The following is a 21,628-nucleotide window of genomic DNA, read 5'->3' as shown; positions in this document are numbered from 1 at the left end:
ACAATACATGAAACCAACAGCTTTGACCCAATCAGAACCCACTGCACATTCAAAACTTGGGAAATCTTTTCATCATTCCTCCAATTAACCTCACATTTTTATCTCATATTTGTGTCTTTCTCTTGTTTAAGAATATGTAAGTTTGTTCTTTCTAGTGTCTATGTCGTAGGCTGGTACTAGAACCAAAGTTTATAGGGTTTTCAAGTCTCTCCTTGCACTAGGAGATAGTGAACCCTGCCTATAGTTTCTTATTTAATCCTATTTATCAGTCCATTTCATCTTATTTCGTTTATATCCACTATGCCCTGCATCAGTTAGTATCAGAGCGTAGTTCGATCCAAGGGTGACGCTATATCAAAGGTAACAACACCAACATGTCTTAGATACCAGTACCTGAAGATCTAAATCTAGATCTTCCTACAATATTTGTTCATTGTTTAGATAGTTCATGGGAATGTGTTGTGGTATATGTCATTATAATTTTATGTATTTTGTGATGTTATTAATGATCCTACAATTGATGAGGGTATTGATGATCAAGAGTTTTCTCAACAGGCTGGAGTGGTTAATCAAGAGATGTATTTGAATTCTATCAAGGGTATTCATGATAACAACAATTTGGTATTTGAATTCAAAATTGGACACAACAGAAAATAGATGAACACAAGCATTTTGACAAATGTGGTAGAAACCTTTGCTAAGTTTCAATTCCATGATCCAATTTGGCGAGATTTTATAAATGATTCAATCAACAAGAGGCTGGGTGAAATGATTGATTTGTTAAAAATCTTAAATATTGGTGCATTCTGTCCATATCCTAATGCTATTGTTCGAGTCCAAGAGATGGTCAACCTCTATATATTCTATGCAAAGAATCTGTTTGTAAGTCTAAAGAATAAAACAAAGCATGGCAAGGCATAATGGTCACATCACAATAAATTATTTGAAGATGAATTTATGTGCTGGAATAAAGCGGGTGTTCTAATACAAATTGGCTGATTAGTTTTACTTCCAAGATGTTTTATGGCAGATTTCATTACTTTAGTTATGTAATTTTCAATTTTATGTCAATTTAATACTATTGTCTTTCAATTTCTAAATGTAGTTACAAAAAGCTTTTAAATACCACTTCTTCTATAAGATGGAGAACTTGGACCTTTTTTTGTTGCTAAATGAAATATTCAGAAAGATTTCTTTCTCATATTTGTGCATTTCTCTTGTTTAAGAGTATGTAAGTTTGTTCTTTCTAGTGTCTACGTCGTAGGCTGGTACTAGAACCAAAGTTTGTAGGGTTTTAAGGTCTCTCCTTGTAATTGGAGATAGTGGACCTTGCCTATCGTTTCCTTTTTAATCCTATTTATCGATCTATTTCATTTTATTTTGTTTCTACCAGATGCGCCCTGCATCACCTTTGCTCCAGAAAGAACATGATGACCTTATGGAAAAAATCAACCAGCCTAACGATAATATTGAAAACAGATCTTAAATGGGGGCTAATCTTCCTCTTTCTCCTCCATGGTGGACAAAGGAAGTAGAGGTAAGGACGCCCGCAAACTTATCAGAGGAGAATTCGAGCAGAGGAGGGCGTTTGGGGAAAATGAGCATTGGCCACTGACAACCAAGGCTTCAGTCGAGAATCTGCAGGATCGCGCTAACTTAAAGAGTTTCCTAAGGGAAGTCATAGGTGAGGAGATGAAAAGTGTGTGGGATCGACTGAGAGACATAGAGCCAACGTCTTGACTATTCCGATGAGGAAGTTCCCTTGCCATTCTCCAAGGAATTGCTCGACAAGCCGACAAGTGAAGATACCTGAGAACTCAAGATGCAAAGCGACAAAGGCTCACAGATCCATATGACCACCTAGAAGGATTTATCTACACTTTTGAGGGCCGAGGGAATAACGACTCCACCAAATGCAAGTTATTCCCAACCATACTCAGAGGAGCGGGCATGGATTGGTTTAAATAAATAGCCCCATGGTCCATAACTTCATTCTTGGGGCTAAGGCAGATTCCTTGACAATACATGAAACCAACAGCTTTGACCCAATCAGAACCCACTGCACATTCAAAACTTGGGAAATCTTTTCATCATTCCTCCAATTAACAAAGTGATAAAGTCTGATGTAAAGAAGAAACAGAAGAGAGAAGAAAGAGAGAAAGGGACAAAAAAAAAAAATATATATATATATATATATATATATATATATATATATATATAGAAAGGAAGAGAGAAAAAAAGAGCATTGATTGGTGGTTCTTGAAAGTGATGGTTTGAGATTTTTTTTTTTATTAAATTAATTAATAAAATATTACATGTTGAATTGTTAAAAAATAAAATACTGGAATGTTTATTAACAGAGAGTGTTATTGGAGATGATAAGTTAACTTGGCTAGTTAAATTGGCTTTTTTACGCTATTCACTGGCTAAGTAACAAAAATTTAACATTTGTTGTTGGAGATGCTCTAACTAGCAAATAATCTCATAATGTTTACAATTAATTGTTAATCCAACGACATAACACATCATATTATTATTGTATACTAGTCGATGAGCACACACGCTGTGTGTGTGAACACTTTCATTTTGTTTTTTGTTTTTTATTAAGGAGTGTGATTAGCTTTCAAAATTTTAAAAAGAGTATGAAAAAATGATGGTGAGACAATTTTTCTTAATAAGTGCATATTTTATCTTAATATTACATAATTACTGTTTTGTCCTTCTTACGTAAATATTGTGTATCAAAAGTGAGGGTAAAATAGGAAAAATAGGGATATGATTGTTATTTTCTCAAAAGATACAAAATTACTATTCTGCTCTCCTTATGTAAGTATTGTGTATAAAAAATGAGAGCAAAATAGGAAAAAAAGGGCAAAAGATACACAATTACTATTTTGTCCTCCTTATGTAAGTATTGTGTATCAAAAGTGAGACAAAATAGGAAAAAAAAGTGGCAAAAAGTTGACAAGAAGAGTTCTATTAATAATAGTATAAATATACAAGACAATTTAGAATTCTATGGAGCCACACTGTCAATTTAAATCCTTTATCAAATGGATTCTTATGTGAATGTATCAATCATGTTGACATTTAGCAACATGTTAAAGCACTTCCATGAGTTGCCTTTGGGCAGAGGCAATCGCTTCTTAGTCTTGCGCCAACAACCATGGGGACGTCAATCACATTTTTTTTGTTTGCTGCGTGTATTACACGTGCAAGGAAAGAGTAGGCCGACAACCTCTGCTGTCTAGGGCTCGTTGTAATAACTCTAACAAAAGAGCCCAACGACTTTATGATGTAGCACAATTACAGTCGTTGGATTTCCAAGAGCTTGATGATCCAGACCGGCAGATTTCCAAAGGTAAAAAAATTTATAAAGGCATCGTTGTGGCACGTTATCGTGTGTTGGATTCAATAATAAGAAAAATCCAATCGTTAAAAATGGAAAAAAAAAAAAAAAAAAAAAAAAACATAGGAATTTTTTTTTATTTTATAAATACCCAATCATCTTTTTCATTCGCCTTTTATTTTTAGTTAATTATGCTTGTTGTAATGCCATGCTTTGCTTTATATTTGAAATTAAATTATTGGAGTTAAACAGAGAGTTTTAGTTTCAAATAACAAACTTACAATGTTCATGCTTAAGCACACTTACAAGATTAAAAAAATAATATTTATAAATAATACTCGTCATTGCCCAACGGATGGAGTTGTAAAAAAATAATTACTTTTCAAAGTGGCAATTACATGTCATTGCCCTCGCTTTTGCATGGCCCTCCTCCAACATGTGGAATTGCTCTTATGACAAATAACAGTTTATTTAACATTACTTGTATCTAGGTGCACTTGGTTGTGAGAGACTTGTCTTATAATATTGCTAGACTGCCAATTTGAATCGTTAACTATTTGAATTTATGTTTTGGGTTGACAATTTAGCAACATGCTATATATTGTTATTAATAAAATGTCAACATCATTCTTACTATTTACTATGTATATGTCATAGTAACAATTTAGCAACATGATAGCATAACCAAGAAAAGAGAATATTGCTTTTATGAAGATGCACACTATTATCGTACACATTACATAGTATGTTACCAAATCTATGAATTTGGACTATTAATCATGTAAATTCTTATTTACTCTTAATTAAATCCATAATTTTGTTATGATCCCACATCGGTTACACCAGAAATGATGTAGTGGTACTTTAGTCCTTAAGGTCCTCTCACCTATTGGACTAGTCTTTTGGGTTGGACTAAAGTACCATAACACCTTAAGTCCTAGGCTCTCATTACAATTTTAAGTCTTCGCAAAGCACAGTAAGTAACTTGTATTTACTAAAGGAATATTACATCAACACCCCACCAATATTACAGCTGCTGTTATTTATAGTAACTATCTAGCTTACTCTTTGAGCTTCCCTGTAACAATCTTCTAACCACCTTAACAACTTAATTTGATCTAGTGATTCCATCATCACAACCCTACATCTGTCACACTAAGATGCTGCCATTTGGCATTCTAACAGTACTCTAACAAATTCTAATTGACAATTTAGCAATATTGGGTTAACGAGAGAACATTTCTTACAGACATACAATTTATATCGTTTTAGAGTATTTTCAATCTTGCCTGTTTTTTTTCAAGGTTAAATTTTAACTCAAAAACTAGAAACTCGTCGTTCTAAAATCAGTGCATCATTCTTATCTGTCAAGATCAAAGTATGGACGAATGAGATGTATTTCTATTAATTATCAGATTTTATTAGTTGATGCAATGCAGTTTAACAAATGTTAAACCACCCTCACCAAATGGCAAAAATAATCATATATCCACAAGGAAGTTCCGCTCATAAAGTTGTGAAACAAAAAATTGAGTTACAAAATGCAACAATAACTGAAAGGGGAATTTCAATTAAATCGTTATGTGATTCCATATGAATCATATACCTCACCTAATTAACATGTTCCAATTAATTAACCCTTTTTCTAAATTAACACTAAACTTTATGAACGTTTTCCTTCAGCCAAGCTTACACGCAATGCTCTTCCTTCTAGTTCCTGAGAAGCCAAACAAAATAAAACAAGGATTAGTCGCCTGCCTAACAAGTCATTCTTCGTTACGAACAAATTATAATTTGATACGCCAGTTAGTTGTTTCCTTTTTCAGTTTATTGGATAAAAGCTTGTTTTTGACATTAACACGAAGTTGTGTTACTAGTCCATACAATTACCTATCCTTATAAACAGGCACATGTCAAACTGTAATTTGTCCGACACATGTTATGCGGGAAGGACTTTTATGCTTATAAATAGATCTAGGAAAGTGAGGAGGTGAATGAGAAGAGTAGCATACAAATCCATTGAGAGATGCCAAGGCAGCGTCCATTTCTGATTTCGTTGAGTAGCATACGAATCCATAGCCACGAGACCTTCCTGTTTCGCCATCATATAGAACCCTAGCTCCAACCACGGTTCCATATTCTTGAAAAGCTTTTGTCAAACTTTCAGATGTGACTGACCAGGATAAATTCCCAACGAAAAGCTTGTACTCAGTTTCAGGATATAGAGGTACTTTCGCTCTCGGCCTGTCCGAAAAGTTCACCCTCAAGGTTCGTCCACCAAATTCCTGAAATGTTGGAAGAAGGTATGAGTAACGCTGTTATATGTACTGGATCTCCCACTGACATATAATGTAGGCCAACTCATGCGAAACATGAGTCATGAGACCTATTTTTCTATTACTACGAGGGATATGACGAGTAAATGTGATATAATTTAGGCCAACTCATGCGAAACATGAGTCATGAGACCTATTTTTCTATTACTACGAGAGATATGACGAGTATATGTGATAAAATGGGAGAAAGAATGAAGTTTTCTTTCTCTACAATGTTTGAAATTAGAAAGACAGAGAGAGCCTTACACGTCCGTCAAGATTTTCAATGACAGCTTTACAATCTTCGGGAGTACTCATTGTCACAAATGCAAATCCTCTGCTTTTTCCAGTCTCCCTATGATACAGAACCTGTATACGATCATCAATTATGTTCGTCAGTAACAATTAATGGTGGTATACGGGTATTTTCAAAAGATTTAGCATGTTAAGTTGTCAAATTGTCAATAAGATGAATGTCTTTTGAATCAAAAGACGTTATAAAATAGTGTAAGTTGACAATTTTACCGTGCACATTCATCGTAACCTAATGGATTACGATTAATCTATACCCCAGAAGAGGTGGTGAATCCGTCGACAAAAGCGTTCAACAAATGAGAAAATCCCTCGTACTAACATATCTATCATAGTGTATGACGATAAAATTATAAATTAACACTAGCATGGCATCTTTTAAAACCAACTTAATGAAAAATAGGAAATGAAAACTGACCTCAATGAGCTCAGGACTAGCAAAGTCCTGAATAATCCCAGCAAGCTGTGCACTGTCCACACTATAAGGAAGATTCCCAAAGTAAAGCTTTGTGTTCACAGCAACCTCCTCCTCTCCTGAAACTCCACCAGCTGCCGCCTCTCCTCCTCCTCCTAATTCTTCCACCGCGGCAACTACTTGTTCCTCTGCTTGCTTCTCCTCCTTCTCCTCCTCCTCCTCGGCCAAGACCACTTGCTCAACTTCAACCTCATCAGTCACTGCCACCCCTTCTTGAGCAACACAAGTAGTTGTTATCCTCAGCACCCGAAACTTATTCGAGGTCCCGATACTACTAATGGAAAGTAGTGGCTCTATAGCAAAAGAGTGGGATAGTGATGGCGGTGATGGCATGCGATTTGGTGACATTTTAAGGTGTAGATGATCAGGGGATGAATGATTGGATGATGAACGAATGCATTTGACGGTGTAGATGGAGGGGGAGAAAGATGAGCTCATGGCTGCAGCTGCGGTGGCAGCCATGGTGGTAGAGCAACTGTGATCGTGTATTTTTGAGTGAGGTGAGAGGCCTGGAGGAGGAGGAGGGGGTGGTGGTGGTGGTGGATATTACAGTTGAATATAGGGTAAAAGCTATGTGAGCTGATGTGGGCACTTTGTGTCCAGTGAGAGTGCAAGAGAGATATGTGGGGGGATAAGGTGTGTCCATGTCTAATCTCCAATCTCCAATGTTTGTACCCCAAAAAATAAAAAATAAAAAAATAGGATTCATTGTTCTAAGTTTCCATGACTGAGAAAAATCATCACTGGTTATGGCACTAGGTTTTATGTTAATTTTTAAGTATTATATCACGCGTACCAATTATCAAATAAACACAAGTGTTTTTACCCTCCAAAATTTTTTCCCAAACCCACTCCAGTCTCCAACCCAAGGGGAAAATTTGGGTTAAATGCTAAATGCTAAACCAAGGCCAAATTCCCCCCAAAATTTAGCCCAGAAATCAGAGTGGACTCCATCCAATATTTATCGGAATTTAAATTTTTTTTAGATTAAAATGTTAATAAAATTAATTTACGATAGTCTACATATTTATTTAAAAAAAAAATTAATTTAACAAAAAAAATAGCCTAAGTTCATTCTTTAATAATCCCGGGCTAAAATTTTAGACTGGAACGGTTGGAGCAGAAAAGTTGTTTCTGGGCTAAAAGCTAAATTTTCCGAGCTAAAATATTTGGCTTTTAGCCCAACCATTGGAGATGGTCTTAGGGGAGCAAGTTTGAATAGTGTTTCCGATTCTAACAGTAAAAATTTTAAATTCTAATCGAAAGAATATTAAAATGCATTACCCTTTGGATGAGAACGAGAAAATTAAACATATAATTTAGACGGAACATTCTCACCTTTCACCGTTACTGCCGCCACCAAGGGGATTTGGGGGCACTTTTGGTTGATTACCTTTTCTTAGTTTATCCATGGTTCTTTTTTACTATTGGTTTTTTGTATTCAAAATGACATTGAGATTGACATAACTTTTCACTTTGGTTACTAAAATTTAAAATCAATATAAGTGGTTCCTAAGATTGTGTATTGTCAATCATTTTGTAAGAAATCTTCGTTAAATTAAGTGTATTTTTGTCAAATTAACCCCTTCACACTGGTAATTTCTTCAATTTAACAGAATTTTTCCACAAGGGCCAAAATAATTGTCGATGAACAATCTTAGGGACCACTTCTATCAATTCTAAATCTCATAAACCAAAATGAGGAGTTATGACAATCTCATAGACCATTTTGGTTAAAAAAAGCTTCGGGTAAATTACATAAAACTACCTTAACTATGGGTTGCACAACAATCTCATACATAATGTTTTAAACATTGAAATGTCATATCTCAACTTATGAATTTGTTGCAATGTCATACCTCCATTAATTAATCCGTTAGATTAACCGTTAAGTGATGACATGGCAAATGCTGAGCTTATATTTTTCTAACGTGGAATACCAAGTAGATAAATTTTTATTTTTTATTTTTTATTTTTTTTAAAAAGGAACAATTTAAGAAAACATTATGTCAAAAAAGTTAAATAAAGAGAAGTGGGGCCCGCCCCCCCCCCCCCCCCCCCCCCCCCCCCCCCCCCGCGCCCATCAAACCATCCATCTCTCACCTTCTTCCCCTCCATTCGCACCCCTCCTTCCTTCACCTCCAAAACCACAGCCGCTTCCCCGGACACCCCTCTTCTTGCATTTCCAATTCCAACCAAAACCCACAATTCAGATTCAAGATTTTTGCTTCAATTTCAAATTTAAAAAACAAAAAAACGCACAAACGAGGGTTTTTCCATCCTCACCCTTCTTCCCCTCCATTTCAGAGTATCTGCAGCACCCCACAGATCCCCTTCTTTCCCCTCACTTCTCTTTCTCGCCACACCTGCACCCAGGAACCACTATTGCACCCCGATGAATCCTCGCCGCAATTGAAGCAAGAGCCACCATCTCAGCCAGAAGGCTTGGTGCTCAAGAAGGAGATGGACTTGGTTTGGGAGGTGGCCGTGGAGGTCTGGAGGAGGAAGAAGGGGAAGGGTGTCGGAGGAGGCGCGGGGACGTGGTCTTGTTGGTGAAGGAAAGGGGTGAAAGAGAGAAGGGGGGGGGGGGTGCGGATGGAGGTGAAAACTCAGGAAGGAAGGGGTGAAAGATGGAGGTTTGATTGGCGTGGGACCCACCCCTCTTTATTTAATTTTTTTGGACAAGTTTTCTTTTTAAATTGTTTATTTTATAATTTTTTTTATCTACATAATATTTCACGTCAAAAAAAATACGGACATAGCATTTACCATGTCTTCGTTTAACGATTAATTTAATAAAAATATGACATTGTAACCAATTCATAAATTGAAGTATAATATAATAATGTTTAAAATATGAATTATGAAATTATGATGCGACGTATAATTAAAGTAATTTACATAATTTACTAAAAGCTTTTCTATTTAATCAACAGAATTTATCTCAATGCATGTGTGAATATTAAACCAAAAGTGATCACGTGTCAAGGCCCATGTGATCAGACTGATCACGGGTCAACAAGGCCCAAGTGCTTACGGGTCAAGCCCGAGTTCACGTTTGTGCTTATTTGAGCTCCCGCGTAGTAGGCCGTTGAAGTCAAAGTAAATGGAGTATGCTCAACCGACACCTCTCTCTACGACTCGCAAGATCTCTCTGCACGGCGGCGGCGACCGCAAAATCCTTTTCACAAAACCAGATTACAACACCATCCACCACTCTCAAACCACTCAATTCCAAAATCTCATCTTTAATGCGGGATGGCTCTGTCGAAGAAGCCCAGAAGCTGTTCGACAAAATGCCACACAGAAACACCGTCACCTGGAATGCCATGATTCGTGGCTACTTTCAAAATGGGCAGTTCCAAGATGCGGTTTCTTTATTTAATCGGATGACTGAACATGATGTCTTCTCGTACAACACAATGATTGCTGGGTTGATGCAATGTGGGGATGTGGATGGTGCAAGGAAAGTCTTTGATGGGATGAATTTTACAGATGTTGTTACTTGGAATTCAATGGTTTCCGGGTATATTCGTAATGGGATGATTGGTGAAGCGGTACAAGTGTTTGATGGGATGCCGTTGAAGGATGTGGTTTCTTGGAACTTGGTGGTTGGAGGCCTTGTGAATAATGGAGATTTTGATTTGGCTGAAAAGTATTTTAAGCGAATGATTGTTCGGGATTTGGCGTCTTGGACTATAATGATTTCAGCGTTTTCTAGTGTAGGACGTGTTGTTGAAGCCCGAGAGCTCTTTGATGAAATGCCTGTGAGAGATGTTCAGGCTTGGAATGCAATGATGGTTGGGTATATAGAAAACGGGTATGTTGAAATTGCGGAGGGGTTGCTTCACAAAATGCCCAAGCGGGATTTGGATTCTTGGGCTCAAATGGTAAATGGATTGGTCAGGATTGAAAGAGTCAATGATGCCATGAAGCTTTTCATGGAGATGCCAGAGAAATGTCTGAAAACATGGAACTCAATCCTTTTAAAATTAATAAGAAATGGTTTCACTAGAGAAGCTCATGCCGTTTTTGAGAAAAACCCTTACAAAGATGTTGTGTCATGGACAAATATGATTGTTGGGTATTTTGGAACTGGAGAGGTCAGCAGCGCTATTGAACTCTTTGAGTCAATGGAAACTCGAGATACAGCTGCATGGAATGCCACAATATTTGGATTAAGCGAAAATGATCTTGGTGAGGAAGGTTTGAAGCTTTTCATTAGAATGAAAGAATCAGGGCCATCTCCAGATAAAAGTACATTTACCAGTGTTTTGACAATCTGTTCAGACTTACCAACCTTACAGCTTGGTACACAAACTCATGCACTGTCAGTAAAATCAGGATTTGATAACATCATTGCAGTTTCCAATGCTATGGTTACCATGTATGCTAGATGTGGGAACATGGATTTGGCTTTACTAGAATTCTCTTCCATGCAAAGCCACAATGTCATTTCGTGGAATTCTATAATCTGCGGATTCGCTCACCATGGGAATGCTGAAGTAGCTCTGGAGATGTTCGAACAAATGAGATCAACAGATGTTCAACCCAATCACATAACCTTTGTTGGTGTTCTATCTGCTTGTAGCCATGCGGGGTTGGTGGATGAAGGCAGATTCTACTTTGATATGATGAAATGCAAGTATTTCGTTCAACCTACAATTGAGCATTATACATGTATAGTTGATTTGTTGGGGAGATATGGACTTATAGATGAGGCAATGAGTTTCTTAGATCAAATGAGAGCAGATGGATTTGAAATTCCTGCTAGTGTCTGGGGTGCATTACTTGGAGCCTGTAGAATCCACAAGAATGTTGAGGTGGGTGAGATTGCTGGGGAGAGGGTTTTGGACGTAGAGCCCGGTAACTCTGGTGTATACTTGATTTTGGCAGAAATGTACCTGGCTAGTGGACGAAGGGAAGACGCGGGGAGGATTTGGGCAAGAATGAAAGAGAAAGGAGTGAAGAAGCAACCTGGGTGCAGTTGGATTGAGGTAAACAATATCGGGTATGTATTCCTTTCGGGGGACAAATCCCACCCAAAATTTCGAAGAATCCATTTTGTATTAGGTTTGCTACATACAGATATTGAGGCTGAAATTTCGAAATCAAATGCTGCCTCATTTTAGCTAGTACAAGTTCCACCGGATGGGTTTTATGGCTGAGGTATCGACTTCAGCTAGTACGTGTCGTAGTAAATTGTATCACTTACATCATCGTTAATGAACAACAATTATGTGTTACAGAAATAGTGCACAAAACGTGAGTTATGCAAAATTTTCCTCCTTACATGGATTTCATTATGTGCAAGGCAGTTTGTAATTACAAACAAAGCGAAAACTCCAATTCTCACAAGGCTTCATGCTGTTTCATCGAAACAGGAATATCTCCCTTTATCTACATAAATCCCTCAAGTAAGATTACCAATCTAATCCAAACTAAACGACACTCGACGTCCCACAGAGCTTGCTATTCCCGTTCTAGGGGGTCGCCTCTGACTTGGAAGAGTTGTCTCTGACCCTTTCCTTCCCTTCAGAGAGTTCTCTTCTGAAGCCCCCTTGGATTTTATTGTTTTTGTAGAATTTTCAGTAATATGGGATGGAACGGATTGTGTGTGGTTGTTCTTGACCAGGTTATGATTCTTCAGAGATGGCGTTCGCGCTGCTTTGATCCTGTTTTTGCTTCCAATCGCTGTATCATTTACTGAAAACAAAATGACCAAACAAAAGGTTAGAAATAAATGAACAGTATAACATGTTGATCACAATTTCAAATTTTAAATCAGATTAAACTGATGCTGCTAAAATATGAATACAGGCTAGGAAAACATGCATCTGGTTCAAGTTCCACATATTGAACTCAAAACGTTTATAGGTTTACGGTAATTTCTCAATCCATCGATTGAAACATCATAGTTATCTTGGGATTAGCCAAATATAATTACATCTCCATGAGTTTAAGGTGTTCCATTGAGAGTTATAATTCTTAAAACTTTGAGAGTCCTTAAGTGTAAACAAGAAAAGCCTCATTGCAAAACACCTCGATAGAGATATGCAAGGAAGAAAAATTACCTGGACTTGATAAGACAGCGCGCGGCCTAGGGATTGAGCTGGCTCTAATATTTTGTTTGATTTCCTCTTCAACTTTGTCGTCTTTCGTTTCTCCTGTCAAAAACATAGATTCAAATGTCAAAACTGGAAGATAATACAGAATGAACATTTTTCCTTGATAAGGATGATGTACAGAAATGACATTTGCATGGTCACTAAGCATATGAGTATAATGTAACCAAAACCTTCAGTTACAGATATTGATGGCATCACTACACTCGGGACATAAGATTCAGGAATTCTCGCAACAGTGGGCGGAGACTCTTCGTGCTCCTTCTCTGTAGATAAATACAAGTTTCAAATCACCCAATCACCAATAAATCTTGAGGAAAAATTCTGACGCTTCTATTGGCCGAAGAAAAACATCAGTAAAAAGTTTTGTGCTAAAAATACAATATCAGGAGTTCACATTGATTGGAATGAACAGATTGTTGGAGTTACATATAACGAGGGATAGTGGAAATTAAGCTTGCAAGAAACCGACATATACTGAACCAACGAACTGAGCTTCATCTACAAAGGTCAGGCTATTTGCTTAATCGCAGTTCTAACAGTATACACCGTTTGCATTAGTTTGCAAGTGAGAGTGTTGATATCGACAGAGAGGAAGGTAGCTTCAAAAGCCTATTACTCAATACTCCATAAATCGACAAAGAGGAACTTTAATTTAATTTGTGTTCTAAGCTGCGAAATACAGGATCGAGAAATGAAAACCTGGAAAGCAAAAATCAGTGAGGGGTTGATGATCATCCTGGTCTTCTTGTTGCCCGACCTTCACCTTCGGGTATCCTTCAACATCCCAAACACCAAAAAACAAGAAAACCCATTTCAGAACACAATCAAAACAACCCAAAATCACAAAGAAAAACAAGAAACAAAAAAAAAAGAAAATTGATCACAAACCCATTTCTTTTTTCCTCTTCTTCTTCCCCTTCTGAGAGCTCTGAAGGGTTTTGGAGAACGAAATGGATGGCTATGAATTTTGGGATTTATTCAAAAAGTTGGGATCTGGGACCAAATTGCTTTCTGGGTTCTCTCTTTTTCTCTCCGATTCTATATTCTATAAATTGTATATAATAATATGATGATGGAAGAAAGGAGGGAGGGACGTGCAAGGAATCGTCGTCAGGTCAAAAGAGGGAGGGCCGAAATCTTAGACTGATGAGTGTGTTTTGAGCACTTGCAAGTCCCGGCTGATCACGCCTAAATAGTGACGCTTGTATAGTGAAATTAACAAACGCCATGTCGTTTCCGGGCTTCCCTCTTGGTCTTTGAATTTGGGATAAAGCGGGAGTTTTGAGTAAATTCTAGTAATTGTCTCTTAACTTTAATCAAATTGGAGTAATAGTCTTTCAACTAAAAATTCATTATCATGGGCCCTTAGCTCATCAAACTGTGTAGCTATGGTCATTTCCGTCAACTTCGTCAGAGTTTTGTCAAAATAAGTTATATTGGGAAGACTATTGCTACAATTGGAGTCCCTCAATTCATCAAAACGTTTAGTTATGGTCATTTTCGTCAACTTAGTCAGAATTTTGTCAAAATGGGTTATGCTGTAAGGACTATTGCTACAATTGGGTTAAAGTTGAGAGACCATTGTTCCAATTGAGGTTAAAGTGGAGGGACCATTTCTTCAGTTGGATTAAAGTTGAGAGACCAATGGTAATGAATTTTAAGTTGAGGGATCATTGCTCCAATTGAGTTAAGATTAAGGGACCGTTGCTACAATTTACTCGGGAGTTTTCGAATTCATTTCCGCATATATAATAGTACCTCCAACCCACATGAAATTGCATGGGGACTTGAGCAATTATTGCCTGAAAAATCGAAAATCTAGCTCCGACCCATAATAAAAAGTCGAGCAATTATTGGGCTCCAAGCTGTCGGACTGCCCAATCAGGCAATTTTTGCCCGATCCTGCGTCCAAGTGTGGTCTAACGTCATGCTAATGTTAGTCACATGAAAATATTTATTATTGAGGGGATTATTACTATAGAGAGAGTTATCGAAAGGAGAGATGTTGGAGGCGGGAGGCCAAAAAGAGGTGGTGGGCTCCGATGGGGCGAAGAACCTGACTTGTCGGACCTTGGGGTCGCTGATTGTGCAAGGAGGGTCCAATTGGGAATTTTTTTTGGGGTGCAAAGAGAAAAGTTTGAGGGATTTGGATCGTTGGATTTCATTGGCGAGGAGAGGGAGAAGACGGGAAGTAGCAAAGAAAGGAGAAGAGAAGGTGATGGAGGAGGAGATAAAATTATAATAAAATAGTATTTTTTTTTAGTTTTAAAAAGGAACTTTTAATACCAATTGTTCGGGCAATTCATTTACGGGGTGGAGGGTCAATTACTATTTACTAAGGCAATTATTGCCTTATAGGGTGGAACTACTATAATGTAAATTTCTCACCTGAATTTTGAACTCCCTTGTCAATTTCTTTTACAAATTTTTATTTTGGCCAAATTCATATCAAAATTATTATCAATGACTAATTTTCCTCTTATTGTTTGTATTACTTGTTGGAAGTATGCCCACAAAGCCACTCATTTGATGTAATAACTTTTGAAATACTTATTGTGATAAACTATTATTGTTGTAAAATTGATGGTGTGTGTGCAGTGGAATAAATAAAAAAGACACAAAATTTACGAGGTTCATCTATAGTCAGTGTGACTGGAGTGCGTCCTCGGGCAGCAGTGATGCTTTCATTATAATTTGGAATAATAGGAGTACAAAGATAACTCTATGTATTCTCTCCTGTCCTCTTCCTCTCTTTCTTTCTCTGCTCTATATCCATTGATAGCAGTCGGAGTGCTCTATTTATATAGCAACTCCGTATTATTACATTTTGAATATTTACACCACACCTTTGACAAATGATCTCCACATATTAATATTCTGCCAAGGTTTTCAATACTGTGGCAATGTTTTCAATGTTGTGGCAAGGTTTTCAATACTGTGGGCATTCATTACCCACTAGTATTTTCAACACTCCCCCTTGAATGCCCACATATCAACGTCAGTTGCCTCGTTAAAATCTTGATCTATTTTTGGATGCTCCCCCTTGATGAGTATCTCCTCCTAATTTCAAATTCTTTAGGCTGATCATTGATCCTGCTACTTTAGTCTCTTAGCGGTGATAGTTGCCGAATGAGGTGTTTTACTTGTTGTTAACTTTCCACAGACTTGTTCTTGAACTGGGTTGGAGGGCCTTCTGCTAGACTTCCTCCAAAGGTCTGAATTTACCTATTTTATCTGGAGCTGAGTTTGATTCAAGGATGTTGGACACTTGATCTTGAATCGGACTTGTGATTTCTTCAAAGGCCGTCTAGGCTTGATCTTGAATGAAATTGGATCATGAGGAGCTTCATGTGACAAGTGATCTTAGACTTTGTCGGGGATGAACTGACATGTGTTTGTTGTGCTTGTTTCCACATGCTTCAATGTATCATTTTCACTTGCCTTATTTGTTCCCTTTGCAGAAGTGGTATGTTCCCTAGTTTTTCCCCATGCATGTGTGGCATCTTCTCTTGTAGTAGTTGCTCACCGATGCAGGAGTTAAATGCAAACCTCGCATTTGAATGGACCATCACTTCTTGGTGGCAGCGAAAGTTTGAGTGGAGGTTTCGACATATTGCTTTCTCTATCCTTGTCTTGGCAGGTAAGAGCAAGGGCAAAGGAAATGACAGAGAGATTGCATGATATGAGATACTCTTGCTCTCATCCCTGATGATATGAGATACTCTTGCTCTCATCCCTGATGATATGAGATACTCTTGCTCTGGTATGACTTGTTTGTAGAGGTATTCTCGGAGAGGAAGAAAACTGAGTATTTCGAGATACTTTGTGAAAGATGCATTCTCGGAGATGTGGAAAAGTTAGATATTTTTCAGTTTTGCTTTGCCATGGAGGACAGAGGTTGACATATATAGAGATTTCCTAATAGCAGGTAGTAGTGATATGCCTTTACTCTTGTCAGCAACTGTGGTGTAATTAGAACAATAAGATTCACGCGTTTTCAACTTTATCAGAGATCTTTGATAAAGTTGCACGTGATATCCAAGAGCTGAGATTGCGTTTGAGAAATGTTGACAGACGTCATGTAGGGAAATCCAGCTTTTGAAATTTGAAAATCGTTGTCTTTTCGATTTTTGAATAAGTAGCCATGTTGCCTCTCTTTTTATAGAGATATCAATTTTGTTCAGAAACACTCAGAAAATTGTTGCATGCAGAAATTTCCCTTTCTTGCATTTCTGAGATTTTATCTGACTTCCTTCATCATTTCTGAAAATGGCTTGCCCATCTAACATTTGCTTAGATTTAAGTCTCAGGAGTGATACAGATGAGCAGCGTCAGGATAACATATGGCGCCCGTCTTTCTCATCTTCTAATGGTCCTCTTATGGTTGGGGACTCTGTGATGAAGAATAACATAACCGCTACAGTGGTAGCCAGGAATCTTCTCACTCCAAAGGATAACAAAATCCTTTCAAACCGGTCTGATGAGGCTGCCGTTCAAGACTCATTGGCTCTCAGTGTTCAATGTGCGGGCTCTGTATCTAATATGGGCCAGCACCTACTTGCTCGAACTCACCAAGTTGAATCATTAATGGCTGAGGTGGCAAGTCTTAAACAAGAGATTAGAGGGCTCAAGCACGAGAATAAAGTGGTACACATGCTTGCAAATAATTACTCTATGAGCATGAAAAGAAAGCTTGACCAGCTATTGGAATCCGAAGGTCGTACTCAAAATGACAATCAGGGGTTCGAGTCTTTATTCCAAAGACATCCATTGTCTCAGCTGTTTGGAGTTCCACCAAGTATTGAGACTCCAAATAATCAACCTCTGGTGTCTCCCCCTTCTGGGGTATTTCCGAGTACTGAGGCTTCACATGAGTAACCTTTGTGAAGGTTCCCTCCTGTTTGTTTGTTTTAACTCATGTGTATGTAATTTCTCGGAGATATTAATATATAAGCTTTATTTCATTCAGTGTATTGTGCTAAATACAATAAAGCATATACTTCACTAAGATGTGGTATTTCTGAACCAAATATCAATTTATCTTTACCCTTGCGAAGATAAATGATCATTCTTAATGTCTAAATCATTTGAGTATTCAACTCATAATCTTCAATCCATATGATTCTTTAAATCATAAACATCATGGATAAGATTCGTGTTGGCATATTGTTCGATTCTGCAGTTTGAGACAATATTTCTCTCAACACTTTATAATCTTTCTTGACTCTTCAGAAGTCCCAATTTAATATCATCAACTCTTGCAAGAGATTTTAGTATGTTGCAACAATACCATAATGAAAGTACTCACTAAGGCAATTTATATCATCCATTGGTATTGAGTACATATTTTATGCTTTACCCTTCTGGGGCTTACTTCAAGCAATTTGAATCCTTCAAGGATTTTCTACACTTCATGACACATTTTCATTTAGAATTTATACAGAGCAATTTGCTTCCATGTATATTTGAGGGATTTACTTATGGAGATATGATATGGGCGACTCATAACCCTTCGTATATAATTCTCCATTTATATGAACTCCTTTACAACCTTGTGTCATATCATGTGAGTGTATTTTACGGTATTACAAATGCCCATATGTAACCTTCTAGGTTCAACATCTTTTGGCTATTTATATTGTATTCAAGTATATAGGTCTATTTTTCCACGTTCTTACAAAATTGTAATGGAATTGCCTTTCTCCATTTTGGCCCATAATTTTGTTGATGGAAAAAGAACGGGACTCAATATCAACATAGCTCATTGATGAATTTAGTAGCTACTTGTAAAAACCAAAAATTAGCATTGGTTATCATCAATCTGTGATCCCATATTCTCATGTACATGCGCATGCATAAAAGCTTTTCATTTCTTTTGGATATCCATTGCCTCTTCAAGGGCATTACACTATCTCTTCCAGGATAGTCATAATTTAGAGAATGCAGATCATAACCTCCTCTTGAGCATTATAGAGCTTGGATTTTAATCTCCACTTCGGAAGTTGAGTCATTGGAACCTATACGTCTATCATGCTTCATGCATGAGATATCAATATTCCCTTGTCCGCGGATTGACCTCTCCGGGACAAGTATCCTTACGGCAACTATCATGCGTCTGGCATGCGACAGTTATGCTTCGGGAATGCAATAGTTTTAGTAGTGCCATATTCTTCTTGTTTTGAAGGACTGGACCTTTTGAGTTTGAGGGTCTACCACGCTTCAGGCGTGCAACAGATAAATCATTTGCTGCCTCACTATATTGTCTAACAGGGACATTAATTCTTATAGGCACATTTGCAGCAAGTATATGTGATTTCATCACTTTCGTTGCATCATTAAATGCATCTGGCATTTGATTGGCATATTGTTGCATCATTCAATTATTCTTACTTCATTTTGATAGGAGCATATTTATGCGACTTAATTGGCTTGTTCCCATGCATTTACGTTGTGTTTCTTTAGTTATTTTAGTCCTTTATGCCATTTTCGTGTGTTTCTAGGTTCATATGGCTAAGGAAGCAAAAAAGATGCAATTTGGAGCATTTTGGAGCAAAATTGGGCTTAGAATGGATAGCTTATGCTTGGAGCCAAAGTGTTGGACGAAATTGAAGCCTTGTATGCACTTTAGGACATAAAACAAAGGGCCTAGCCCAATCAAACAAAGCCTTAGAACCAGAAATTCCCATACACACACCAACACATCCCTTGCCGTGTGTTGCAATTGCATTTCCCTTTCATTTCAGCCATATGTATTCCTCATTGCAGCCACATTCTTCCATTCCCACCTCAATCATTCACCCTAGCTGTTTTTCACATGCATTCCCAACAAATAAATCAGCCAACACATGCATTTCAAGCACCAAAACACCCTTTGCCGTGCCTAACCTTTGCCTTTCCAGCTTTCCCCTTTGCATTTCCAGCATCCCACTTCATCATTTCAGCTTTCCACCATCAACAAAGAACCATTCATTAACCATTTACTCTTTAATCATTCACTCACATGCACCCATCACCCAAAAACCTCCCTTTGCCGTGCACTCCCATCCCATTTCCAGGTTGTCCACTTCAAATAAATCACTCACATGCACCCATAATCATTCACACCTTGCAGCCACATGTATTCCCCTTTGCATTTCCAGCTTTCCACCAAGTTCCTAGCTGTCATATTCCCTCTTTTTCACCTATAAATAAGCATCCATTGCAGCCACAATTCATTCACTCATCCATTCAGAAATTCATTGATACACACTTCACACCAAAAACTACCTAGCCGCAAGCACCAATCCATTCCAGCAACATCCTTGCCGTGCCTTCCCCATCAATCCATTCTTCCATCTCCAACCACTCCCCACTCCATTCCACATACACCTAAAGCCCTAAACATTTCCTTAGACCTTGTGCCTCAACAAAGAGGAAGAGAAGAGGGCCTAAACGTTCATACAATTCAAGTTTGAGTTGTTCGAATGTTTAGGTGTTTCTTTGATTTCAATGTTTAATTTCAATTCTCTTTGTCTTGTACGTATGAGGAACTAAACCCCCTTTAGCTAGGGGGTGATTCGAAACCATGTTTATGCTTGCAATATGAATTGATTACCTTTGGTTGGAATTTCATAAGTTGTGGATTCAATTTGTTTAACCGTTTGATTGATAACTTATTTATGTATGTTTATTGAGAGTGCACGCTTAATTTTCATGCATGAATATGACGCTAGAATATAAGTGAGTTTCACCTAATCGTTATGAACTTATATTCACAAGTAGTGGAGGTTGCTTATAAACAATCGCGTTAAATGAATTCTTGGCACTAGTTTCATGCTCATCATAGTAACGAAGGCCTCGTCAACACTTATAGTTTTCATGATACTTAATGATCTTTGATTGTATCTTTATTGTGCTTTTCACGTAAAGGACTTTTGGAGAATGTTGTGAATTGCGTTGCGGAAACCCATCCAATTCATTAACTTAAGGAGAACTTGACGGTTAATTTAAGCGGACCTAATTAACCCGGGGTGTTGAGTTTCATAATTTATCGAAAGACCAACTCAAAATCAATCTTGTATGCAAGTGTAACATGTGTGGAGAAGAACCCCTTAGCTAGCTTTCATCCATATTTTCATCACATTCATATTTACATTCTGCCTTTAAATTACAATCTGTGCATTTAGTTTAATTTCGTCAAAACCTCAATTCCCCCACCCCCCCCCCCCCCATATTTTGTTTAGTCTTAGTCATTACAATCTATCTTAGTTTGTGTTTTTAAGTATTTGGATTCTTGTGGACTTGTTTTGAGTTCTTGTTAAGTAAGTTAAGTGTTATAAAAGTTAGTTTTATTTATTTGAGTCAAGTGTTTAGCACCCCTAGTTAATCCCCGGTTAGAACGATCCCTACTTACATCATTACTACAATTGTCACAAATAGGGTTTAATTTGTGTGCGTTTAATTCTCGTATCACATTTTCACATTGATTGTTTTGTGAATCAAAATAAGACAAATTCTCTTCGTTCTTCTGGAACAGTTTTTTCTCATCATTCTTTTGGAATGATATTTGCTCATCGTTCTTCTGGAACAAAGTTATTTTCTCCCCCCTAATGGCGGGAAAATTGTCTTATCAAAATTACAGTCTACAAACCACACGGTAAATATATCCCCAATCAAGGGTTCCAAATGTTGAATGATAGATGATGTTCAACGTCAATGCCTAATCCGTAATGATGCTTCATTTCAGTATGTTGTGGCAGTGCAATAAGCACATAGATAACACAACAAAAAACTCGTAAATGTATAATGTTTGGCTTGTGCCTAAACACAAGTTGTACTGAAAAGTATTGATGGTTATCAACAGGTCTCAACCAAATCAATAATGCACCATGTAAAATAGCATGTACCCATGTAAAAACTGGCAATTTTGTTTTCATGAGTAGAGCGCGGGTAATCTATTTCATCCGCTTAATAAATGCTTCTGCTAAACCATTTTTTAGTATGGACATGAGGAACTTCTAGTCCTTATTTAATAGTCTGTAGACTGAGACTTTTATGGCTTTTATTGCAA

General features: G+C 37.5%; 3 protein-coding genes across 3 annotated transcripts; 1 reads left to right on the top strand and 2 right to left on the bottom strand.

The window, feature by feature from the left end:
- Positions 1 to 4,747: 4,747 nt before the first annotated feature.
- LOC137731812 (RNA-binding (RRM/RBD/RNP motifs) family protein) lies at positions 4,748 to 7,196 on the bottom strand. Its single transcript, XM_068471039.2, has 4 exons — positions 6,395 to 7,196; positions 5,932 to 6,033; positions 5,362 to 5,634; positions 4,748 to 5,066 (listed from the first exon to the last, which is right to left on the bottom strand). The coding sequence occupies exons 1-4, from the start codon at positions 6,911 to 6,913 to the stop codon at positions 5,013 to 5,015; spliced, it is 948 nt and encodes a 315-aa protein (XP_068327140.2). The 5' UTR covers positions 6,914 to 7,196; the 3' UTR covers positions 4,748 to 5,012.
- A 2,269-nt stretch (positions 7,197 to 9,465) lies between these two features.
- LOC137731963 (uncharacterized) lies at positions 9,466 to 11,743 on the top strand. The gene has a single exon (XM_068471233.2). The coding sequence runs from the start codon at positions 9,565 to 9,567 to the stop codon at positions 11,581 to 11,583; it is 2,019 nt and encodes a 672-aa protein (XP_068327334.2). The 5' UTR covers positions 9,466 to 9,564; the 3' UTR covers positions 11,584 to 11,743.
- Positions 11,722 to 13,733, bottom strand: LOC137731964 (uncharacterized). Its single transcript, XM_068471235.2, has 5 exons — positions 13,468 to 13,733; positions 13,279 to 13,353; positions 12,750 to 12,842; positions 12,526 to 12,618; positions 11,722 to 12,157 (listed from the first exon to the last, which is right to left on the bottom strand). Exons 1-5 carry the CDS (start codon positions 13,469 to 13,471, stop codon positions 11,883 to 11,885), a joined length of 540 nt encoding a protein of 179 aa, XP_068327336.2. The 5' UTR covers positions 13,472 to 13,733; the 3' UTR covers positions 11,722 to 11,882.
- Positions 13,734 to 21,628: the final 7,895 nt, after the last annotated feature.

This window comes from Pyrus communis, chromosome 16, assembly GCF_041283825.1.
Source record: "Pyrus communis isolate YQ-2024b chromosome 16, ASM4128382v1, whole genome shotgun sequence".
NCBI classification, from domain to species: Eukaryota; Viridiplantae; Streptophyta; class Magnoliopsida; order Rosales; family Rosaceae; genus Pyrus; species Pyrus communis.
This window is presented reverse-complemented; position numbering and strand designations above follow the sequence as displayed.